This window comes from Chiloscyllium plagiosum, unplaced genomic scaffold (genome assembly GCF_004010195.1).
Source record: "Chiloscyllium plagiosum isolate BGI_BamShark_2017 unplaced genomic scaffold, ASM401019v2 scaf_11995, whole genome shotgun sequence".
NCBI classification, from domain to species: domain Eukaryota; kingdom Metazoa; phylum Chordata; class Chondrichthyes; order Orectolobiformes; family Hemiscylliidae; genus Chiloscyllium; species Chiloscyllium plagiosum.
The window spans coordinates 1,147-25,000 of NW_025211856.1; the positions used below are offsets into that span (position 1 = coordinate 1,147).

Consider the following 23,854-nt stretch of genomic DNA (forward strand, 5'->3'; position numbering starts at 1 on the left):
TTCTCAAAGCAGGTAATCCTTGCCAGAGCCTTTCTAATTCCAGAAGAATTCTGCACAGGAGATGACTGCACAGAAGTATCAGTAAGTGAGGAGAAATGGTCATCTTCTCACACTGATGACACAGTTTCGCATTTCCTTTCTTTGATCTCTCCCTCTCTTCCTGTTCATTCAGTGGCTTTTTGGGTGTCAATGAATTGCGAGGGCTGAGCTTGTGATGCGTTTTGAGCGAAGTGTAACCACAGGAAGCCCATGCCACACTTGTTAGAGCAGAGGGGAGGAGGAAGATGCACACTTTTCGCGTCAGTCTCTCGGCAAGCGAGGGGAAGAGCTGAATCGAGGGAGTTGTGTGTGTGCGCGCGGAGAGACGGAGTCCGAGTTACTTCTTCTAACCCCTCAAGCCTGACCAAGGATCATGTTCGTGTCCAAAGCTGTCAGCCGGCTGAGCCGCAAGCGACCACCTTCAGGTAAGCCGCGGAGGCCACAAGCTTGCTCTCCTCTCGGTCACCAGTTGGTTCTGAAATAGTTTCCCTCTCTCTCGCTGCAGCTGGACTCTGGCTCGTTACCGGGCAACCGGAGGCGCCTCAGCTCCTCCCGCTCCCCCTCACGCGACGCCCCCACTCTACCTCACTCCCCCCCCCCCCCCCCTTTCCTCACGCGACGCCCCCCTCTAACGGTTTATTTTCGGCCGGTGGCTGGGTTTGCCCGCCCGGCACCGTTGTGGAAGGTTGTACTGTGAACGTCGGTGCCGACCGACTTTTCTTTTGCGCCAAAATGCGGAACCAGAAGCAGAAAGTAGCTGACTCCCCCGAGTTCCTCTCCACCTTTTTTTTTAACGGTCCTCCCCGCTTTTATTTTAAAAACTATTCTCGGTCCCCCGCCCGCAAGCCCCACGCCGCTGCCAAGTCAGCTCCCGACTTGCTGTTTTCTAGCTGGTTTTCGTTGGTATTAGTCCAAGAAAGAGTTCTCATAGCCCAATGAATGGGGAATTGGTTATAGGGAAGGATAGGTATCTTTTTTCTTTGCAAAATAATATTTTTAACCATCTGACAGCAGTTGCCTTTTTGAGATCTCCTAGATTGTGTCTCCCATCCCTCCCATATCAGCATGAAAGATACAGGAAAGTTAGGATTCATCATTTTTTGTGTAGTTATTATTTACAGCAGATATTTCTTTTCAGCAAACACTTAATTTGCCTTACTTTGGAGTTCATCTGTCTCAACAACAGACTGACCGCACATATAAAACAGCCATTTTGTGTATGATAATATTAGTTAAGACATACAGGACAAATGTGACGAAACTGTTTTCTTCAAAATATACTTTTGGGGAACGATATCATGACTATCTTCATTATAGTGATATTGTGGACTAAGAAATTTTTGAGTTCCCTTCGCTTTAGCTTCAGTTCATCTACTATACCCCCTTACCCCAACCGTTGATCTTTAATGATATTACATTCTTCTGAACGGTATCTTATTAGTACATTAGTTGTTTCGCCTTAAACAGATTCTTATACATTATAAATGTGTTTATGTCATGAGATACAGTATAGGGTTGAACAAATTTGACAATCTTATAGATTTAATTAAATGACAAATTTCTCAGTTTGTTTGATGGCCCTATTTGTCTCCTATATGCTCCTGAAAAATTTCTTGACGGCAAAAAACTAGTTCATTGTTGAAATGACAGATCATTGTGCAACTGGGTGTGAGTTTACATTTATTACTAGCTTGAATTCTGCTCTTCAGTCAGGCCAGTCTTAAACTATACATCTGTAGTATCATACAAAATAAATTTTTATGGCACTGTGTCACACATTAAAAAACACAGTAGCAAAGCTGTGTGGAAACAGTGAATAGTTAATGGGTGATTTCTGGTTGGAGGATAATTATAGTGGAGTTTTCCAAAGGTCTGTGTTGAGATCCTTGCTTTTCTTGATATGTGTAAAGAAACAATCTAGGCCTTGGTGTACAAGGAATAACTTTAAAGCCTGCATATGCTATGAAATGTGAAGAGGAATAGTGTAAAACTTCAAAAGAGCATAGACACATTTGTGGAATGAGCAGACAAGTAGCGGGCGAAGATCCATGTGGAAAATCACAATTGTTATGGCACAGAGGAGGTCATTTGGCTGATTGTGCGTGCAATGGCTCTTCAAATGAGCATCATTCCTAGTGCCAAATTCTTGCTGTTACCCCATACCTTTGCACACTGTCTATGCAATGCCCTCTTGAATGTCTCAGTTGAAACAGCCTCCACCAAAAACGTAGGCAGTATTTTCCAAACTACTTTCTGTGTGAATTGTTTTTTCACACCATCCTTGCTTCTTTTGCATATCACCTTAAATTGATGTCCTCTCATTCTTGAGTGGGAACAGTTTGTGTCTCTCTACTCTGTCCAGTCCATTCATAATTTTAAAAACCTCCATCAAATCTTGTATCAACGTCTCCCTTTGAAGAACAGTTCTTCAGTCAAACCTCATAACTGAAGTTTCTCATTCCTGGAACCATTCTTGTAAATTGCTTCCACTGTCTCTCCAATGCACTCCCATCTTTTTTATCCTATGTCCACAACTATACACAGTACTCCTGCAGAGATCTAACAAGTGTCTCACACAAGTTCAATAACTCCTTGCTCTTGTATCTACGCCCCAATTAATAAAGCCAAGGACACAGTCTGCTTTAATAACTGCTCTCTTCACCTATCTTGCCACCATCAATGATTTGTGCACACGGACAGCAAAATCCCTTTGATCCTGTCCCCCTTTAGAATTGTACCCGTATTTTATATTGTCTTTCACTGTTCTTCTCGCCAAAATCTCATGCTTCTCCGCATTGAACCTCATCTACTACTTACCACTCACTCCACCAACTTGTCAATCAGAAATGTGAAGTGATTCAGTTTTGTAGGGTGAACATGACAAGTACATAAATTAAAAGGCGCAGTTCTAAACAGCGTGCAGGAACAAAGTGTCCTGTGTGTATTAGTGCATAAATTATTTTAATGTGACTGTACAGGTTGAGAGCGTGGTTAATAAAGAATTCTGAATCCTGAGCTTTATAAATGATGCAGTAAAGTATAAGGACAAAGGGGTTATGCAGAACAGATTCATAAGAGCGGCTTCAGGGAAGAGGAATTTCAGTTTTGGAGGTAGGCCAAAAAAGTTAGGATTGTTTTCCTTGGAGAAAAGAAAGCAGAGAGAAGATTTGATGGTGGTATTCAAAATCATGAAGGATCTGGACAGAATAGGTACGGAGAAAATGTTCTCACATTTGAAAGAATCAAGTACAAAAAGGCATAGATATTAATAAAAACAGGCCCATAATCTTACCAGCCATAGGACTGCTTTTATAGTAGAGAGACATTGGTGATGGTTTAACTGGAGGGTCATCATGCCTCAGGTGAGGAGAGAAGGAGAGTCCTTTGTGATATCCTCAGCTGGTGCAGAAATTGAATCCATGCTATTAGCATTATTCTGTATTGCAAACTGTCTCATCCAGTCAAATGAGCTAGTCAATCCCCCAGACTTGGCGGTAACTTCCTAAACAAAACTAACAATAGAATAATCAAAATATAAAATTCAGAAGTGAGCATTCATTTCTGCTGAATTATTAGGGTTATATAGATAGTCAACAGATACGTGCATTAGCATGCTGGTTCAATGTGGCTAAATTTAATACAATCACATAACAAAGCTAGATTTCACACTAATTATTGTACCCAATTATTAATAAATTAAAATTCTAGGCTAAAATTTAGATTAGAATTTTTTGCACTGTCCACTTCCGGCTATTAGTTAAATCATGCTAGTTCTAATGTTTGGATAACTAATACTGTAATTGCATATTTTAAATAGAAATCTATATTTCTATGAGAGCACTCCAAAAACTAAGTGTCTTTAGACAACAACTTTTGAGCAATGGCCATTTAGGACCTTAGTAAAAGAGATAATGACATGTGTAATACTTCTTAATCTGTTCTTCTTACATTTCATGGTTTCCCTCTATTTATTATGTATTCAAGCTCATAGTAATTTATGGCTGAACATAAAAGTTTTGAAACCTAACAGAACTTTCTTTGCATATTTTAAGGTAATTTTCCATTATTTGTGTAGGGTGTGTTAATAGACTGAGTTAACAACATCAAAATGAAAGAATTACCTTGAACCATTATATACTCAACCTATTCTAGATTTCAGGCTTATGTTTTACTGTTGCCAGTGACAAAAGTTTGGAAATCATGAATATTAGCGTGGGATAAACCTTCCCATGGTCTGAATTCTAATGTGTGTAAAAATATGGCTAGTTACAAAGATAGGTTTACCAGGATTATATTACTGCAGAATCCATGGTTGGAATTTTAATGTCCTTTGATTAACTGGCAATACTTGAGGATTTCTGCCATTGGGGCCCTTGGTGCTAGAAAAAGCTTGCCACTGCCCACTAAAATGCCTGATTGCCACTTAATTTGGTGAGTCTCCCCAAAAGGACCAAGAGTTACATTTCTTAGCCAAGACCTTCCAGTCAAGGGTAAGCTGGAAGCCTTGCTGCTGACTGTAAAGAATTTTCCCTATTAATGATCTGGCACATTTCTTCTTGAATTGTCTGCTTCTGGCTGAAGCAGAAAAAGGCAGCAAAGCATTTCAAGGGTAAATCCAGAGAAAATAGTAGAGGTGGGCATGAGACAACATGCCCTGATTTTAAATCTGTAGCTGTTGTATTCAGGTGAATGCACATGGGTTAAATAATAGGTGTGAGTGAATAGGTAGATAGGTGAAGTGGATAAGTAGATGGTTTGGGATGTAGTCTGGTATTACCAGGGATAGAATCATAGAATGCCTACAGTGTGGAAACAGGCCATTCAGCCCAACAAGTCCACACCAACCCTTCATGAAGTAACCGACCCATTCCCCAAGCCTACTTCTCTACATTTACCCCTGCATAATGCACTTAACCTATACATCCCTGAACATTATGGGCAACTTAACATGGCCAATTCATCTAACCTGCACATCTTTGGATTGGGTTGTTGGAGGAACCCAGATCACCCATAGGAAACCCATGCAGACTTGGGGAGAATGTTCAAACTCCACACAGACAGTCACCCAAGGCTGGAATTGATCTTGGGTTCCTGGCACTGTGAGGCAGCAGTGCTAACCACTGGGCCACTGTGCCATTAGTCAAATTGGTTCAGAGGGGTTATCACATAATTGGGAAGGGGCAGGGTTAGGTTGGGGATGTGATTGGGTCAGTTGAGGGAGGTGTCAGGTTGAATTGTGGGTGTAATCATGTGGTTGAAGCATTGTTGGTGGGGTGGGAGTAATCAGTTTAATGAATAATCAGGTAATCAGCATTTTTGGATTGTGTTGTGGATTTCAGGTCAGAGGGCTGGAATAGTTGGGACGGGTCAAGGAGGTAGTCAGTTAAATAGTTGATGGAGGTGATTGGAGGCTGAGTTGTGATGCTTAGAATTCAACTACTGTTCGACCAGGTATTAAACTATTAAATATTCAGGTGGATCCTGAATATTTAACTCTTTCTGCCATAAGCTCATGGGAAATTCCTATGTATGTCAGGATTTCCACAGAGTTCTGAAGCACATGTACCAATGTATGCTCCATCTTCGATGATCCAGAGACTGGAAAATTTGGATCATTGTACCGATGTAAAAATAGCATAATTAGCTATTTACAGGATTTTATATGCTGTACTCCTACCCCAACTTGTAATGTAGACTAGCAGATTCATTCAACTGACCTTTTTTGTATGATTCATATATTTACCTATGCTTTTGTCAAAATTAGTCAAGATACATTTGATGATCTAACATCACACTAGCTGAAGAAATTTGATAACCTCTAGGGAGCTCAACTTATTAGTTTAACCTCTGGGATCTGCCTCAGTTTCCTCCTAAAATGACACCTAATCTCTAGCAGTGCGCAAACAGCTAAAATTGAGGCAGATCAATTTCTCCAGTATTTTGATGCATCGTTTTTCTTAAACAATTCAAGTAGAAACAGATAGTTTGGTTATTCAGTTAATAGTTATTTTGGGTTTTGCTAATGCTATTTCTTCTAACAGTAATTGAACTTTATATCAATTGAATATAAGCAAATTTGTAAAGTTAAGTAAGGTCGTATAGAAATATGTATTTTATTTTTCTTTTACTTAACAAAATAAATTAGATAATTTCTTGTTATCAAAAAATGTAAACATTGCTTACATTTGTAAACATGTGTATGCTCCATCTTCGATGATCCAGAGACTGGAAGATTTTGATCATTGTACCGATGTAAAAATAGCATAATTAGCTATTTACAGGATTTTATATGCTGTACTCCTACCCCAACTTGTAATGTAGACTAGCAGATTCAAAGTCGGAGGAGTTGTAGACAGTGAGGAAGGATATGGCAGGTTACAGCGGGATATAGATAAGCTGCAGAACTGGGCAGAAAGATGGCAAATGGAGTTCAATGTGGCTAAGTGTGAGGTGATTCACTTTGGTAAGAGTAATAAAAAGATGGTGCGTCCGCATCTGGAGTATTGTGTGCAGTTTTGGTCGCCATACTATAGTAAGGATGTGGAGGCACTGGAACGGGTGCAGAGGATGTTTACCAGGATGTTGCCTGGTATGGTAGAAAGATCGTATTAGGAAAGGCTGAGGCACTTGGGGTTGTTTTCATTGGAGAAAAGAAGGTTTAGGGGTGACTTGATAGAGGTGTATAAGATGATTAGGGGTTTAGATAGGGTCGACAGTGAGAATCTTTTTCCACGTATGGAGTCAGCTATTACAAGGGGGCATAGCTTTAAATTAAGGGGGGGTTAGGTAAGGACAGATGTTAGGGATAGGTTCTTTACTCAGCGAGTCGTGAGTTCATGGAATGCCCTGCCAGTAGCAGTGGTGGACTCTCCCTCATTATGGGCATTTAAGCGGGCATTGGATAGGCATATGGAGGATAGTGGGCTAGTGTAGGTTAGGTGGGCTTGGATCGGCGCAACTTGGATCAGTACAGCCTGTACTGCGCTGTATTCTTCTATGTTCTATGCTTAAGGGAGACATTAAAGTCTTGGAAGTCTGATTTCTCGTGTCCTCGTCTTGATGAGTGCAAGATGAAAAACTTTAATTTTGTGTCCTTTAAATAAAGTAAATTTGAGACATAGTGGGATTTTTACAGAAGTGCCTTGTGATTTCAGAACAATGGAAACTATTGTCAATGTTACTGTTGGTGAAAAACATACAAAGCCTTAAATTTTCTATCCCAGAATAGTTTACTTACCCCTGCATTTTGTTTACAAAAATATCTATTTTTGTGTCTGTAGTCACCTGGCACTTAGCAACAGTGATTTGTACTTGATCTAACTTAGATAGTTTACAAATTTGTATACTTATATTGCTGAGATATAAATAAGACCTCTCTAATTGCAAAATGGTGTAACCTTTGGATGTCTGCTAGCTTAACCTGGCAGCTAATGTGACTGAATCTTGCCCATTCTGCCCACTAAATTTCCCTTCCAATACTGTGGCTTAACTTTGTTATTCTTTGGCATCCACTGTTATTTGCCATATGATTTGTATATTTAAAGAAGTTGCTTGTCTAGATGTAATTGCGAGCTTGTATGTGTATGTGTGAAAAATTGCGATAGATTGCTGCCAGAGAAAAGCAAACTGAAGAAGTGTAACAATTTTTCATGAATTCTCAAAGTGGTTAATTTCCATTATCCATAAACTGTCAAGGGAAACTTTATTTAAAACAAAAGCAAATATATTCTTGAAGTCAGTTTGTAATCTCAGTTAATCTGACCAATATAAATTCTGCTAAAACTTATGTCATGGAAATATTCATTGTAAATAGTTATGCTTTTTTTATTACAGAAATTCATGATAATGATGTGCGTGCAACTGATAGCCAACAGAATGCAACAGGAACCTCCAAGTGGGCTATTTCATTAGAAAATCTCCTAGAAGATCCAGAAGGAGTAAAACATTTCCGGGTTTGTGAGCTTTAAGTTGTTAAATAGATTTGCTGAAGTTTGTTTTACTGGCTGTAGTGAAAACAGGAGAATTATTTCAGTTACAGTGGCTCAGTGGTTAGCACTGCTGCTTCATAGCACCAGAGACCTGGGTTTAATTCCTCCCTTGGGCAACTGTCTGCGTGGAGTTTGCACATTCTCCCTGTGTCTGCGTGGGTTTCCTCCGGGTGCTCTGGTTTCCTCCCACAATCCAAAGATGTGCAGGTCAGGTGAATTGGCCATGCCAAATTGCCCGTAGTGTTAGCTGCATTAGTCAGGGGTGAATGTAGGGGAATGGGACTGGGTGGGTTGCTCTTTGGGCGGTCTGTGTGGACTTGTTGGGCCGAAGGGCCTGTTTCCACACTGTAGGGAATCTAATCTAATTTAATCTAATCTTAATGGAGGTTCATATTGGGACTATTGAATAAAACGTATTGTTTTGTTAAGTTCTTTTTCTTGCTTGCTGTTCTTTCCTATTCCTTCTTCCCTTGTTTTATTATCTTTTTCTTTCCCTTATTCTCATTAACTCTCTTTCACTCCTTGGTAGAATGGAATTTCTGAACTCTTCAGCATTAGAACTGTGAATTAAAGCTCAATATCATTACCATTTAAGATGTAAAGAGGCTTAACAAAGTAGATGCAGAAAGAATGTTTTTCATGTGGAGCAATCCAGATCGAGAGGTCGTTGTTTTAGGATAACAGGAGCACATTTAAAACGGGGATGAGGAGAAATTACTTCTCTAAGGGTTATGAATCTGTGAAATTCAGTGTGTAGTAGATGCTGGGACATTGAGTAAATTTAAGGAGGAATAGACAGATACCTAATTAGTAGTTGAAGGGTTTTAGTGAACGGCCATGAAGGTGGAGTTGAGGCCAAGATGAGATGAACCATGATCATATAAAATGGTGGAGAAGCTGAAGAGGCTGAATTGCCTACTCCTGCTCCTAGTTCTTATGTTCTAATTTTCTTTAGAGAAAACATTAGTCACTTTGGTGATCTATCATTGATTTTTTTTCTGGAAAAATGTTTGATCTGAGCTAAATAGTAATATCAATTAGCTTGATGCCTCATTTCTGGTATTCTACAATGGATTTACTCAAAATCTCCCTATTATTCCAAATATCTAAGAATCTAACAGTGGAAACCTGAACAGAAGTATCACTAAAGGCTATTCTCAATCTTCTATTTACATTTATTTACTCTTGGGATGTAGATATCGTAACCAATATTTATTACCTATCCTTATTTGTTCTGTGTAGCATTTTGATACATCATCAGTGGGCAATTAAGAGCAAACACCATGCTGATGAGTCACTTACAGGTCAGACTAAGTGAAACTGGTATATTATCTCCTTGAATGGTATGAATTAACCCATTAAGTTTTTAATCATAATCTGGTAGTTCCATGATCATTTTTAGTGGTAGTTCTTGGTAATATTTTAATTAATTCAAATCTTAAACTGCTGAGGTGGAATTTAAACTTGCGTTCTAACAAATTATTCCTATAGATGTTTACATTAATAGCCAACTGACAACTTATCCACTTTATGTCTACATCCCCCAATTATTGAGGAACAGTCTTCAGGAAGTGATATCAGTTGACTGCAGAATGAAGACTTAGAGATTGATCAAATTGAAAATAAAAACTGTCAAAGGCAGATAAATCCATTTCTTAAAAGGGACATTTAGAGAAATATTTTTTTACTTTTAAAAAAGATTTGCACAGCTGTGTAGTGCATGATGAATTGGAACATTTTGTTACGGCTGGGTAAGGAGGGGTGAATTAGCTCTGTTCTTTTTAAACCAAGACTACAATTGGTTAATTGCTTATTTGTATCCTCTGCAGTTGTGAAATTTATTTGAATTCCTGATGAATAGATGTTTCTCCAATTCACTTTTCGCTGGCATTAACTTCCAAAGCCTGAGGGAGGGAGGGAGAGAGAAAAAAAAACTTTCCTGTTCTGCTGTTACAAATCTATTATTCATCTTTCTGTTCTGACTAAAAGCTGTTACCTGAAATGCATTTTAATATGTCTGGCTTCATTGTTTCTTTCAAACTGGATAATCTGCAGTTGAGTCATTCATCCCAGTATAATGGAGGCAAGATCATGGAATTTTTTTACAATGGAGGTAAACAGATTCTTGATCGGCAAGGGAATCAAAGATCTTTGGGGAGGGTGGTAGATGGAAATGTGGACTTAAAAATGCAAATAGACTGGCCATGTATAACAGGGTCAAGGGACCAAACGGCCTAATACTTCTAATTCATATATTTATTCAAAATTTGTGTTAAGATTTGTAGCTCAGGTGCCTGTTTCTGTGATTGTGGGTATGTTCTGTTCCTGCTGCTTCTGGTTGCTTGTTCTAGTTGTTCGTTGTAGTGGCCAATATATGGGTCTAGGTCTATGTGTTTGTTGATGGAATCTGTGGATGAGTGCCACACCTCGAGAAATTCTCTGGCTGTTCTCTGTTTAGCTTGTCCTATGATTGTTGTGTTGTCCCAATCAAATTTGTGGTGCTTGTCACGTGTTTCTTTAGCTATTAGGGACAGTTAGCCATGGCTAGTTAGTATTCGTTGATGCAAATTGCTGTTTGTTTGTTTGCTCAGTGTGTTTCATGCAGTCTTTGCGTAGAGTCTTGTAAATTTTATGTTTGTCTTGCATATGATGGGTAGAGTTCTTGCATATGATGGGTAGAGTTTTGTTCTGGTGAGTTGTTGTCTGAACATGGCTGTCAGTTTATGGGCTGTCGTGAATCCAAATGTTCGAAGAAATCTGGCTGTCAGCTCAGAGGCGTTTTTTATATAAGGTCAGTGTGTTGGGTCATGGCATGTCTTCATTGTGTTGTTTGTCTGTTAGGCATCTGTGGATGAAGTTGTGGGATTATATGTTCTTGGTGAAGACTCTGTAGAGGTAATCGTCTTCTCTTCGCAGGTCGGGAGTGCTGCAGTGCATTGTAGCCCTTTTGAACAGGGTCCTAATGCAGCTTCTGTTGAGTATGTTTAAGTGGTTGCTTTTGTAGTTCAGGATTGCCAGAGAATTTCTAGAGGCATGGCACTCATCCACAGACTCCATCAACAAACACATAAATCTAGACTCATATACCGGCCACTACAACGAACAACTGGAACCGGCAACCAAAAGCAGCAAGAACTGAACTAATTAAATCCCAGAAGACACAGTACTGCAGCGCTTCACAGGAGGGTCCAAAGCACTGAAGATGTCACCTCGACAGGGGACAAAATGTCTGCAAATCAACTTCCCAGATCGGCAATCATATGTTTATAAAAGAAATTTTCAAATGATGTAAATCAAATAGGGGGCAAAAAACTGAATAACTTGTTTTCAGTTATTTGGGTTATATGTTAATTTTAATTAAGGCTAGGTCTTTTTTGATGGTTTTATGAACTGGCTCAACCTCTGGTGGTTTGGTGATCACTGTAGCCATCTTAAGTCAATGTTTTTCTTTTTTTAAAACCATTGTAAACCTATGAAGGGTCCCATATATTAAAAATCAGATGATTGAAGTTGAAAATTGATGCTCCATTTTTTACCAATATTGTGACCAATGTAACACACTACGTGTGCTTTAGCTCTGAGTTGACTAGGGGCAGGATATTCTGAATGAGTTTCACGACCCCAATGTCTTGATGGAATGTGGGCTCAGAAATCAGCATTGTGTGGTTAACAGACTTTGGGCTATGATTTTCCATCCAATATTTTGAACTTTAACATAAAAGATATCTTTAGCATCTGGGCCATCATGCAGAGGAGGAAGGGCAGCTCATTACTGCAGCCGAAGGCAAGCAGGCAGGGATGTCCTGAAGTACCAGTTCTCAGGTTTACTGCTGACAGCCCATACCACTTACATTTCTAAGCTGATTTTAAAAATCCAGTTTGTTATAAATACAAGGTTTAAACAGTTGTTCTATTTTGGTGCTGCTTTTTAAATTTAAGTTGGAATGGAAAGATTTAAGTGCCTTGCTCTGAACTCTGCTCGACAACAAACTCTAAAGGCTTTATTGTTAAAGGTTAAGTTGTGGTGGAGGCAAGCTTTCAGGTTCTCTTGCTGGAAAGCCGGAGCTAGATGTTCACACCTGTGGACAATGTTAAAGCATTATGCTGACTGTGGGTTCACCATCAGTCTCCTAGCTTCACAGGGACATTTCAGGAATTCCAAGTCATAATAGAATTCCAGAGGACAGCTAATTAGCATTTCTACCTGAACACATGGTCCATTTGACTCAGGTTGCCATGGAAATAAACTTTTGGAAGGGAAAGATCCATAGAAACCCACAGTAGTTTCAGATTTCTGGGATTTTAAGATATCCTTTAACTTTTTAAAATTCATTTCTGGGATGTGGCTATGCCAGCATTATTACCCATCCTTAATTGCCCAGAGGGTAGTTAAGTGTCAACCAGGGTCTGGAGTCACACATATGCTGAACCAGGTAAGAATAACAATTTCATTCCCAAAGAGCATGAGTGAACCAGATGGGATTTTCCAAAAGGAACAATGATTTCATGATCATCATTGGAGTCTTACTTCCCAGATTTTTAATGAATTCAAATTCCACCATCTGCCATGATGATATTTGAACCCATGGGTTAGTGATAATACCATGAGGCTGTTGCTTCCCCGAACTCAGACACATAAGTAAGTCTGCAGCCATCTGAAAGACAGAGAGCAGAAAATGGAGATAGGTAGCCTTGCATCTGAAGCAGTGAAAATGAAAAACTTACTGTTCAGCATACAGAGCATAGATGGCAGCTTGAGCTCAGACTGAAGGCACTGAATTTATGAGGATTTAAGGGAAGCTGATAAATTGGCTCAGGGGAAGGAATCTCCATGTAATCCTTCATTGAAACTCACTTCTGCGATTAAAAAGAAACCCAGCTGGGAAGGGAAAAGGAAACCGGCTGAAAGGAGAGGAGAATAGTTTTTGTTGGTTCTGGGAAAATTGAGTGTCTTCTTAAGAGACAGTGTAAAGTATAACTATAGCAGAAGATCTTCGATCGTGCTAAAATATTAATGGGGAGTTTTTTGTTTGTAGTTTAGGGTAACGGTTGCTTGCAAAATAGTGTTTAGTCAATGTGTTTCAGTTTGTTACATGTATTAAAACTTTGAAATCTTTTTGTTTGATCAAATATCTTTTTAAGAGTTATTGGTCTCTATGGCAATTTACAACAAGTTGGTCTCCAACAATAGGCCTTAATCTCACCGAGTTGATAAACTACTATGGCAAGTGATATGAATTTAGGCATCTGCCCTCCATGGGGTTTAAAAGCTTTTAGCCCCAGATTGCTTTGTTCAGTTATGATTTAGTTTGTCTCAGGATGGCTGTTGTATTTTTTTGCATGCTATCTTCAGAATTTGTTAATGTATGATTTTTTTCCCTTCTTTTAGACTGTGCTATAAACAGAGTTCTTTGTGGTTGCTCTTTAAAGTAGTGTTGTATTCCTGCAAGGCATAATTTTGAAAACTGATGGTAGAAAACATTTGTTTCTTGAGTTCTATAATATCGATTTCAATGCATTATGAATTCTTGTTGAAAGTGGTTAATCGGGAACTTGTATGGATGACTGAATCTTTGGAATCTCAGTTGGTAGGTCTTAACTGTATTTCTGTGGGTCTTCCTTTATCCTGAGGTTTTCCTTCCAGTTTGAAAGAGAAGCCACCTACATGGTTATGCTAGTATTAACAAGACAATTTTCATTCCCCTCTAGAACTTGTGGTGAGTTAACTGGCATGATTATTATTGTGAACCACTCTCCACTGTCATTTCTTTTTATATCCTGTTGACAAGGCAGCCAGTCCACAAAAATAAATTTCTAACTGTATGCCTTGCAGTAAAGAAAGTGGAGAGTTTTTTTTTCTGCACTTGGCAAATATTTAGATAGGAGCAACTATTTAAAAAAAAACAAAATCCAAAGTGGTATGAAAATACTATCTTTGCCTTTACTTTTGATTCTATTTCAGACCCCTGAAATCTTGGCCCTCTTAAATAATTTTATGTGGATATTGGTTGGATGTGCAATTGTCTTCAGATGTTTATTATCAGATACATTTGAAGGTTGCCTATAAATGTGAATGTGTCTGATCTGCTTCATCTCTTATATTGTCTTTAAAATTATATGTAATGTTCAAACAAAATTATATAAAATCCTTGGATGTGATTGTGATTTGCTATGTATGTGTGTGTGATATATATATTACAGTTAAATTATGATTATGCATGGCTTTGGGATCACAAAAGATCAATAACGGGCATGTTTTGAATTCTCTTTCTTAAAACGTAGATGGTGGGAGCAGCAGTAGGCCATTTGACCTGTCAAGCCTGCTCTGCCATTCAATATAATCATGGCTGCTCATCTAGCTCAATACCCGAAATCCTTTGATCACTTTAGCCACAAGAGCTAAATATACCTCCTTTTCGAAAATATGTAATGTTTTGGCCTCAACCACTTTCTGTGGTAGTGAATTCCACATGCTCACCACTCTCTGGGTGAAGAAATTTCTCCTCATCTCAGTCCTAAAAGGTTTACCCCTAATCCTTAAACTATGATCCCTGATTCTACACTCTCCCACCTTTAGAAAAGTACTTTCTGCATCTAACCTGTCAAGTCCTTTTAGAATTTTATAGATTTCTATGAGATTCCCCCTTCATTCTTCTAAACTTTAGTGAATACAATCCTAATTGACTGAATCTCTCCTCATATTGTCAGTCCTGCCATTCCAGGAATCAATTTGGTAAACCTTCGCTGGACTCTCTCTTTAGCAAGAACATCCTCCATCTGTTGAGAACCAAAACTACACACAATACTTCAGATGTAGCCTCATCAATGCCTTATATATTGCAACAAGACATCTCTATTCTTCTACTCTCATTCTCTTGCAATGAAGGCCAGCATACAGTTTGCTTTCTTTACTGCCTGCCACACCTGCATGCTTACTTTCAGCAATTTATGCATGAGGATATCCCAGTCTCTTCCAACATTCCCCTCTCTTAATTTACAGCCATTCAAATAATAATTTTACTTCCTGTTTTTGCTACCAAACCTCACATTTATCCACATTAAACTGCATCTGCCATGCAATTGCCCAATCAGTCAGCCTGTCCAAATCACAATGCAATCTTTCTGCATACTCCTCACAGCTCACCCTTCCACCAAGCTTTGCCTCATCTGCAAATATTGAAATATTACATTTAGTTCCTTCATCTAAATCATTAACATATATTGTAAATAGCTGGGGTCCTGATCCCTGTGATACCCCACTAGTCACTGCCTGCCATTCAGAAAGAGACCCATTTATTCCTTCTGTTTGTTTTCTGTCTGCTAGCCAATTTTTTTATCCATCTCATTACTTTACTCCCAATCTCATCTGCTTTAACTTTATACAATCGCCTATGTGGAACTTTGACAAAAGCCGTCTACATGTCCAAATTAACCACATCCTCTGGCTCTCCCAATCAATTCTATTACTTATATCCTGGAAGAATTCCAGCAGATTTATCAAGTATGATTTCCCTATTTGTAAAACCATGCTGACTGTGCCTGATTCTACCATAGTATTTCAAGTACTCTCTGTAGAATCCTTGATAATGAACTCTAGTTTCGTCCCCACTGCCGACGTCAAACACACTGGTCTATAATTCCCTATTTTTCTCTATTTTCATTTTACATAGTATGGTTACAATAGCTACCCTCCAATTTGTAGGAACTGTTATGGAGTTTAAAGAATCTTCGTAGACAGTGAAGAAGGTTACCTCAAATTACAACGGGATCTTGACCAGATGGGCCAAAAGGCTGAGAAGTGGCAGATGGAGTTTAATTTAGATAAATGTGAGGTGTTGCATTTTAGCAGGACTTATACACTTAATGGCAAGATCCTCGGGAGTGTTGCTGAACAAAGAGACCTTGGAGTGCAGGTTCATAGCTCTTTGAAAGTAGAATCACAGGTAGATAGGATAGTGAAGAAGGCATTTGGTAGGCTTTCCTTTATTGGTCAGAGTATTGAATACAGGAGTCGGGAGGTTATGTTGTGGCTGTACAGGACATTGGTTAGGCAACTTTTGGAATATTGTGTGCTTCATATCGGAAGGATGTTGTGAAACTTGAAAGTGTTCAGAAAAGATTTACAAGAATGTTGCCAGAGATGGAGGATTTGAGCTATGGGGAGAGGTTGAATAGGCTGGGGCTATTTTCCCTGGAGTGTCGGAGGCTGAGGGGTGACCTTATAGAGGTTTATAAAGTCATGAGGGGCATGGATAGGATAAATAGATAAAATCTTTTCCCTGGGGTGGGAGAGTCCAGAACTAGAGGGCATAGGTTTAGGGTGAGAGGGGGAAGATATAAAAGAGACCTAAGGGGCAACTTTTTCACGCAGAGGGTGGTAAGTGTATGGAATTAGTTGCCAGAGGAAGTGCTGGAGGCTAGTACAACTGCAATATTTTTAAAAGGCATCTGGATGGGTATATGAAAAGGAAGGGTTTGGAGAGATATGGGCCAGGTGCTGGCAGGCGGGACTAGATTGGGTTGGGATATCTGGTCAGCATGGACGAGTTGGACCAAAGGGTCTGTTTCCGTGCTGTATATCTCCATGACTTTATGTCTCTAAAATGACCACGCAGCAATACATCCCCTATTTCTAGGGCCACTTCCTTAAGTACTCCGGGCTGTAATTATCAGGCCTGGGAATTTATCAACATTCAATCGCATCAATTTCTCCAAAGTATTTTCTTCACTAATACAGGGTTGTTTCAGTTTCTCCCTCTTACTAAACCCTGTTTACTTCTTCAATTCTGGTACATTATTGTGTAGACAGAAGCAAAGTATGAATTTAGTTGATCAACCATTTCTTTCTTCCCATTATAAATTACCCCGTTTCTGAATGTAATGGACCTAAATTAGTTTTCACCAGTTTTTTCTTCTTTACGTACCTACAGAAACTTTCACAACGAGTTCTTATGTTCCCCACAAGCTGACTCTCATACTCTATTTTCCCCATCTTGATCAATCTCTTATCCTCCTTTCTGACTCCTAAACTGTTCCCAATCCACAGGTCTATTGTTTTTTTCTCTTCCAATCCTAATACTATCTATAACTTCCCTTGTAAACCATTGTTTGGCCACTATTTTCTTTGCTCTCTGGTGTCAGATAGTTTACCCATTTACTGTTTGGAAGTTTGCCATTGCTTATCCACTGTCACTCCTCTTAGCAACACTTCCCAATCCATCATAGCTGACTCATGCCTTGTAGATTCTCTTATTATGATTCAGAACCTTAGTCTCAGAATCGACCACCTCACTGTTCAACTTTAAGAAGAATTCTATCATTTTGTGGTAACTCATCCCAAGAGGGGGCTCTTACAATTACATTGCCAATTTTTTTTTTCTTATTCTACAATACTCAGTCCATGATGGCTTATTCTCTAGTTGGTTCCTCAACATATTGCTCCAAAAAAAAACATCCTGTACACTGTAAGAATTCCTTCTCTATGGTATTGTGACTAATTTGGTTCACCAAATCTTTATGCAGATTAAAGTCATCCATAATTACAGATATTCCTTTACTGCCTGCATCTCTGATTTCCTGCTTAATGCCATTCCCAACATCACTAGTACAGTTTGGTGATATATGTTTCACATTTGCTAATGTTTTTTGCCCTTTGGCATTTCTCAGTTCTACCCACACAGATCCTACATTGTCTGAGCTAAAATCTTCCCTCAGTATTGTATTTATATTATCTATAGCCAGTAATGCAACTCCATCAACTTTTCTTTTTTTGTCAGTCCTTCCCAAATACAGAATATCCAAGGATATTCAGTTTCCACCCCTGGTCACCCTGCAGCGATGTCTCCATAATCTCAACTATATGATACCATTCATATCTATTTGCTTAGTTAATTCATCTGCCTTGTTTCAAATGCTCCATGAGTTCAGACACAAAGCCTTAAATCTTGTCTTTTTAATATTCCTTATCCCATTCCCACTATTTTTTACTGTGTCCTTGTTTGATTCTGGTCTTTGATTCCTTTACATATCACTTCTCTTATTCCCGTTTCTGCCTTTCGTTCTTGTCCTTAATTCCCCTTTCTCTGACACCTTGCATAGGTTCCCAACCCCTGCCAATTTAGTTTAAACCCTCCAAAACTACTTGAGCAAATACTCCCCCTATCACATCAGCCCCAGTCCTGCCCAGGTGTGACTTTGGTCCCACCTCTCCAGTCCCCAATGCCCCAGGGCTCTGAAACCGTCCCTCTCACACCACCACTTTGGCCAATATTTCTTTTTAATTCTAAACTGACTAATACATGACACTGTTATTAATCCTGTGATCACTACCTTTTGAGGTCCTACTTTTCAGCTCACTTCCTAACTCCCTATTTTCTGCTTTTTTTTTGCCTATATTATTTGTACCAGTGTCTACCACAACCACTGGTTGTTCACCCTCCCCTCCAGGATGTCCTGTAGCTTCTCTGAGACATCCTGGAACCTAACACCAAGGAGGCAACACACTATCCTGGAGTCTCATTTGCGGCCCACAGAAACGCCTGTCTATTCTCCTTATTATTGAATCCCCTACAAGTATTGCGTTTCCACACTTTTTGCTCCTCCCCTGTGCAGCAGAGCTAACCATGGTGCCACGAATTTGGTTGTTGCTGTTTTCCACTGAGAGGCCATTCCCTTCAACAGTATTCAAAACAATATATCTCTTCAGGGGAATAGCCACAGGGGATTCTTTCATTGTCTGCCTAGATCTCTCACTCTGCCTGACTGTCACCCATTCCTGTTCTGACTGTGGAATCTTAGCCTGAAGTGTGACAACCTTTCTATGTGTGCTATCCATGTTTCTCTTAGTTTTGCGAATACCCCACTGTGTCTGCAGCCACTGCTCCAATTCTGAAAGCTGGGCTTCAAGGAATAGCGGCTGCATATATTTCTTGCACAGATGCTGGTCCTGTATACTGGAAATGCGCCTGATTTCCCACATAGAGCAGAAGGAGCACACCTTGGCTTTGAGCTTCCCTGCATGACCTGCCCCCTGTGAATTAAACCTTTTGGAAGATGTTTAATATCAATAATAGAAGTTTCTCTAAGACACTTCTTTCCTGTTCCTTGTTGTCACAGAATACAGTAGTTAGAAACTAACCACAAGAATATCTTACAAAATATAAATGATAAGAGTTGTAAATATTTACCTGGCCTTACCTACCACTTACCAACCAACACTCTTCCTTGTAGCCTCTACTTGTGCAGAAGGGTAAAACCACTCTGGTTTTCCTGTGACTAGACTGTTGGGTTTCATGATAATTGGGAGTTAAATTGCAAAATACAAGAAATGTGACCGTGGCATGTGCTCTATGTCGTTTTCATGATATGAATTTCATAACATCTGAGCATACTTAATCAGCATATTTAAATTGGGCTACCACAATGCAGTTCAGTAGTTGATTTACAATTCACCGGTATTGTAAGAATTTCTCAAACGGCAGGAAACATAGTGATGATAGTGAGGTGAGAGGTGTAAACTCCAATGTAAATTTTTTTTTTAGCTCTGCTTGAGAGCCAGGAGGAGCAGGAGAACTTAGTCTTGTCCATCAAATAAACCTGTCACCTTCTGATTGCAGCCTCACACATTACATTTCCAACCATATCACCGTGATATCCCATCTGCCGTAGCTGCAGTGTGTTGTGGGTTTTCCCTCACAGCCACTGTTCTGTTTGTCTTTTTGACTAGTTCCCATTCAGATAATTTATGGTCTAGATGACTGCATGCTGAGTTCTTTGGACATTTTGGATCTACCTGAATTTTGCAACCAGTATAGCAATTGCATTCACCACTCTCTGCTGAATATATCCTTTCCTAAAGATCATTAGTGAACCAACTGGGGTTGGCTAATAGATGATTGTTTTATGCTTACCATTACTAAGGCTTATTTTATATTGGAAATTTAGTTACTGTATTAAAATTCTAGCTGCCATGAATGCATGTTCCCCAGAGCATTTGAATGTGTCTCTGGATTACTAGTCCAATGACATTACCTCTGTCCCCACCATTTCTCATAATCACTCCTCTTATTTACTTGTGATGGAATGATAGTGATAAAATCCAGTGAAACATTTATCCAGAAAATATGGTTGAAAAAAAGAAGAAAGTGGGAACTGTATCTGTAGGTAAAATGATAATTAAAATAAAGAAATCTCCACTATGCCAATTCAAAGGAAAATCAATAGACAAGATTTCACTTACTAATTTATTGTAAGACTTTTACTATAGCAAATAACTGAAATAAGCATTAATTAAGTGAAGGATATTTCACTTTAAGGTATATAAACTTTGCTTTAACTGGTCAATATAACATTTCATGCCTCATCTTTCATGTCGTTTCAATTCACTCCAAGAAATGATTGGAGGTACTGGATACTGCTAAGGCTATGAGTCCTGACAACATCTGGCAATAGTATTGAAAACCTGTGTTCCAGACTTGCCACTACCCTAGCCAAGCTCTTCCAGTACACTTACAACACTGACATCTACCTGACAATGTGGATAATTGAAAAGGTATGTACTGTACTGTATACAAAAAGCAGGACACGTCCAACCTGTGTAATTACTGTCCAATTACCAAACCATCATTAGTTTACTCATGATCTTCAATAAAGTGATGGAAGGTGTTATCAGCAGAACTACTGAGCAACACTTGCTCAGAAATAGCTCATTGACACTGCATTTGGGTTCCACCAGGGCCATTCAGGTCGTGGTTTCATTACAGCCTTGGTTCAAACATGGACAAAATCGAGGAATTCAAGATGTGCAGTGAGAATGACAAGCCTTGACAAAAAGGTCACATTTTACTGAGTGTGGCATCAAGAAGCAAAACTGGAATCGATGGGTATCAGAGTTAAAACTCTCTGTCGGTTGAAATATATAGGAAGATGGTGGTGCTTGTTGGAGGTCAGTCATCTCAGCTCCAGGACATCTCTGCAAGAGTTCCCCAGGGGAGTGTCCTAGGCTTAACCATCTTCAGCTGCTTCAGCAATGACCTTCCTTCCATCATAAGGTCAGAAATGGGGATATTTGCTGATAATTGCACAATGTTCAACAACTCCACAGATTCTGAAAAAGTCCGTATTCAAATGCAATAAGATCTGGAAAATATTCAGGCTTGGGCTGACAAGTGGCAAGTAATATCTGTGCTACATAATTGCCAGGCAATGACCACCAAAAAAGAGACAATCTAACTACTGCCCCATGACATTCAATGGTATTACCATAACTGGATTCTCTACTGTCAACATCCCTGGGGTTACCATTCACTAGAAACTCTACTGGACTTGCGATATAAATACAGCAGTTCGAAGAGCTCGAAATACTGCAGTGAGTAACTTTTTTAATGATTCTCTAAAGCCTGTCCATCACTTACAAGGCACAAATCAGGAGTATGATGGAATACACCCCACTTGCCTGGATGAATGCAGCTCCAGCAACATTCAAGAAGCTTGACACCACCAGGACAAAGCACCATATCCCAAAGCATCCATTCCCTCCACCACAAATTCAGTAGCAGCAGTGTATACTATCTGCAAGATGCTTTGCTAAAATACTTTGATAGCGCCTTCCAAACCCAGACCACTTCTGTCTAGAAGGACAAGGACAGGAGACACATGGGAACACCACCAACTGCTTCCAAGCTACTCAACCATCCTGATTTGGAAATACATCGCTGTTTCTTTACTGACTCTGGGAATTCCCTCCCTTACAGCATTTTGGGTCTACCTATAGCACATGGACTGCGGGATTCAGGAAAGCAGCTCATCACCAACTTTTTACGAGCAACTAGGAACAGGAAGTAAATGCTGGCCAGTCAGTGGCATCCATGTCCCATAAGTGAATTAACAAAGACGTAGCTTCAGGCACTTGCGATACTTCCTACACACACACAACTCTCTGCAATCTCTGTCTTTCCGAGTTGGTCTAGGATCTCTCACTCAATCATTTCAGCCCCTGATTTTGCATTCAGCAGTGCCCTATTCCATTCAAAATCTTTGAACGTAGTTACCACTGACGAGATGCATGAATACGAGTCATTTCCATCTGAATCATGACAGTCCTGATGGTACGCAATCTCCAGAGACTTTTTTTCTCTGATTTCCGTGCATGGTTGATGAGCTCTGGCAATACTGAAACAGCAGCAAGTGGTCTTGTCCTATCTTTAATTTGTTGCCCTCTCTGTCTTCAGTTCTTTCTAATGGTTTAACATTGATAGTATGCTTTATTCACAGAGACTCACTTCAACATTAGAATCTGTTCAAAGACTGACAAAGAGAAAACTGTTCCATTGATGGCAAATCTTGCTTGTTCACTCTTTACACAAATGGCAATGTGATCTGAACTGCCAAGCAGAAAACAAAGGCTGAGCCAATATCATTGCAATTAACTTTCTACTTACCCTTTGCTTCTTTGCTGTTTATTTCCATGGTAACCTCACATCACATGGGTACTTCTTGGAACCTAAAGATGTCATAATCAGGATACCAATTAACCCTCTTTCAGAATACCCCCACTCCACTTTTATTTAAATAAAAATCACTAAACATGTACAAACTTATCAAAACGCTTAGGCTAACACATAGCAATTTCATTAACAAATTGGAATTTAACACTGAAAGAAATTCCAGTTACGTGATCATTCAAATTAAGTGACTTTGAATCAAAAGAAATTGACTCCATCAGGAGATTTTGCGATTCTTTGTTGAGTTCAAGATATATTCATTTCTGTCACGTTTTGGGTAAATTTTCTGAGGCGTCTGGTGGAGTTTTAACAAGTATATGGATTGGAGAACAGGGCCATGGGATTACACTTGTTAGCCATTATAATGATCAGACAATTAAAAACTGGACACATTGACATTAACACCTAACTCTCCATTGTTGTGGGGTTTAATGAGCTAAGTTTTACTCCTAATCCTGTTTAGTTCTCAGTACCTTTGAACAGGGTAGATAATAACATTTTTTCTCTCTTCACAGGATTTTTTAAGGCGCGAATTTAGTGAGGAAAATGTTTTATTCTGGTTGGCATGTGAGGAGTTCAAGAATATTCAAGACAAACAGCTGGTAAATGCTTTTCATTTGGCTATATTGATGGATTCATAGTTTTTTACTGTTACTGTTTTGTGGAGGTGTAACCCTACATAATGTCTTCAATTGGTTTTGTTGTAAAAATATTATTCAAAAGTTATGTTTGCAGTATTTGTAACTGAGCAAGTTACAATAATAACATAAAGCTGGCCTATATGTTTTGCATTTCCAGAATTAAGTGGATTTTTGAATAGTGTTTATTGTATCATGAATATAGAATTTTTAACCATTTATGATACTTCAAAGGTTCCAGAAAGCAAATATCCTTCTTTTTTAATCCCAGTTTAGTACTCCTTGGAACTGATCTCCATTTTATTCATGGGGAATTCATATGACTGGCTGCATTCATTTATTCCAGGAAACATGCTATTTAACTACTTGAGATTTCCTCACTATTAGTTATTCCTTGCTCACTGATCTTCACCAAGTACTCACTGATCAAGAGACCATCTCTGTGTTGCATTTGAGTCATTGTAGCATATCAAAGCAACTTTGACTCATTTCTTCTGTGTTGAACAAAATGCTTCACCTTCATCTGGTATCTCTGGGCAGTAGTCCAGATGGAATCAGGAGCTTACTCTGAGGATTATATAAGGGCAATGCAATGTACCCTAAAGTGATAGACCACCACGCTATTCCTTAATATACCTGGACTCTTTGTTATCCGCAAGCAACCTCATCTTTTTGTAATAGAATCCTC

General features: G+C 39.2%; 1 protein-coding gene across 1 annotated transcript; it reads left to right on the forward strand.

Annotated features, from left to right (window-relative positions):
* Positions 1-201: 201 nt before the first annotated feature.
* Positions 202-23,169, forward strand: LOC122547162 (regulator of G-protein signaling 10-like). The gene is made up of 3 exons (XM_043685760.1): positions 202-464; positions 7,873-7,991; positions 23,044-23,169. Exons 1-3 carry the CDS (start codon positions 413-415, stop codon positions 23,167-23,169), a joined length of 297 nt encoding a protein of 98 aa, XP_043541695.1. The 5' UTR covers positions 202-412.
* The last annotated feature ends 685 nt before the right edge of the window (positions 23,170-23,854 follow it).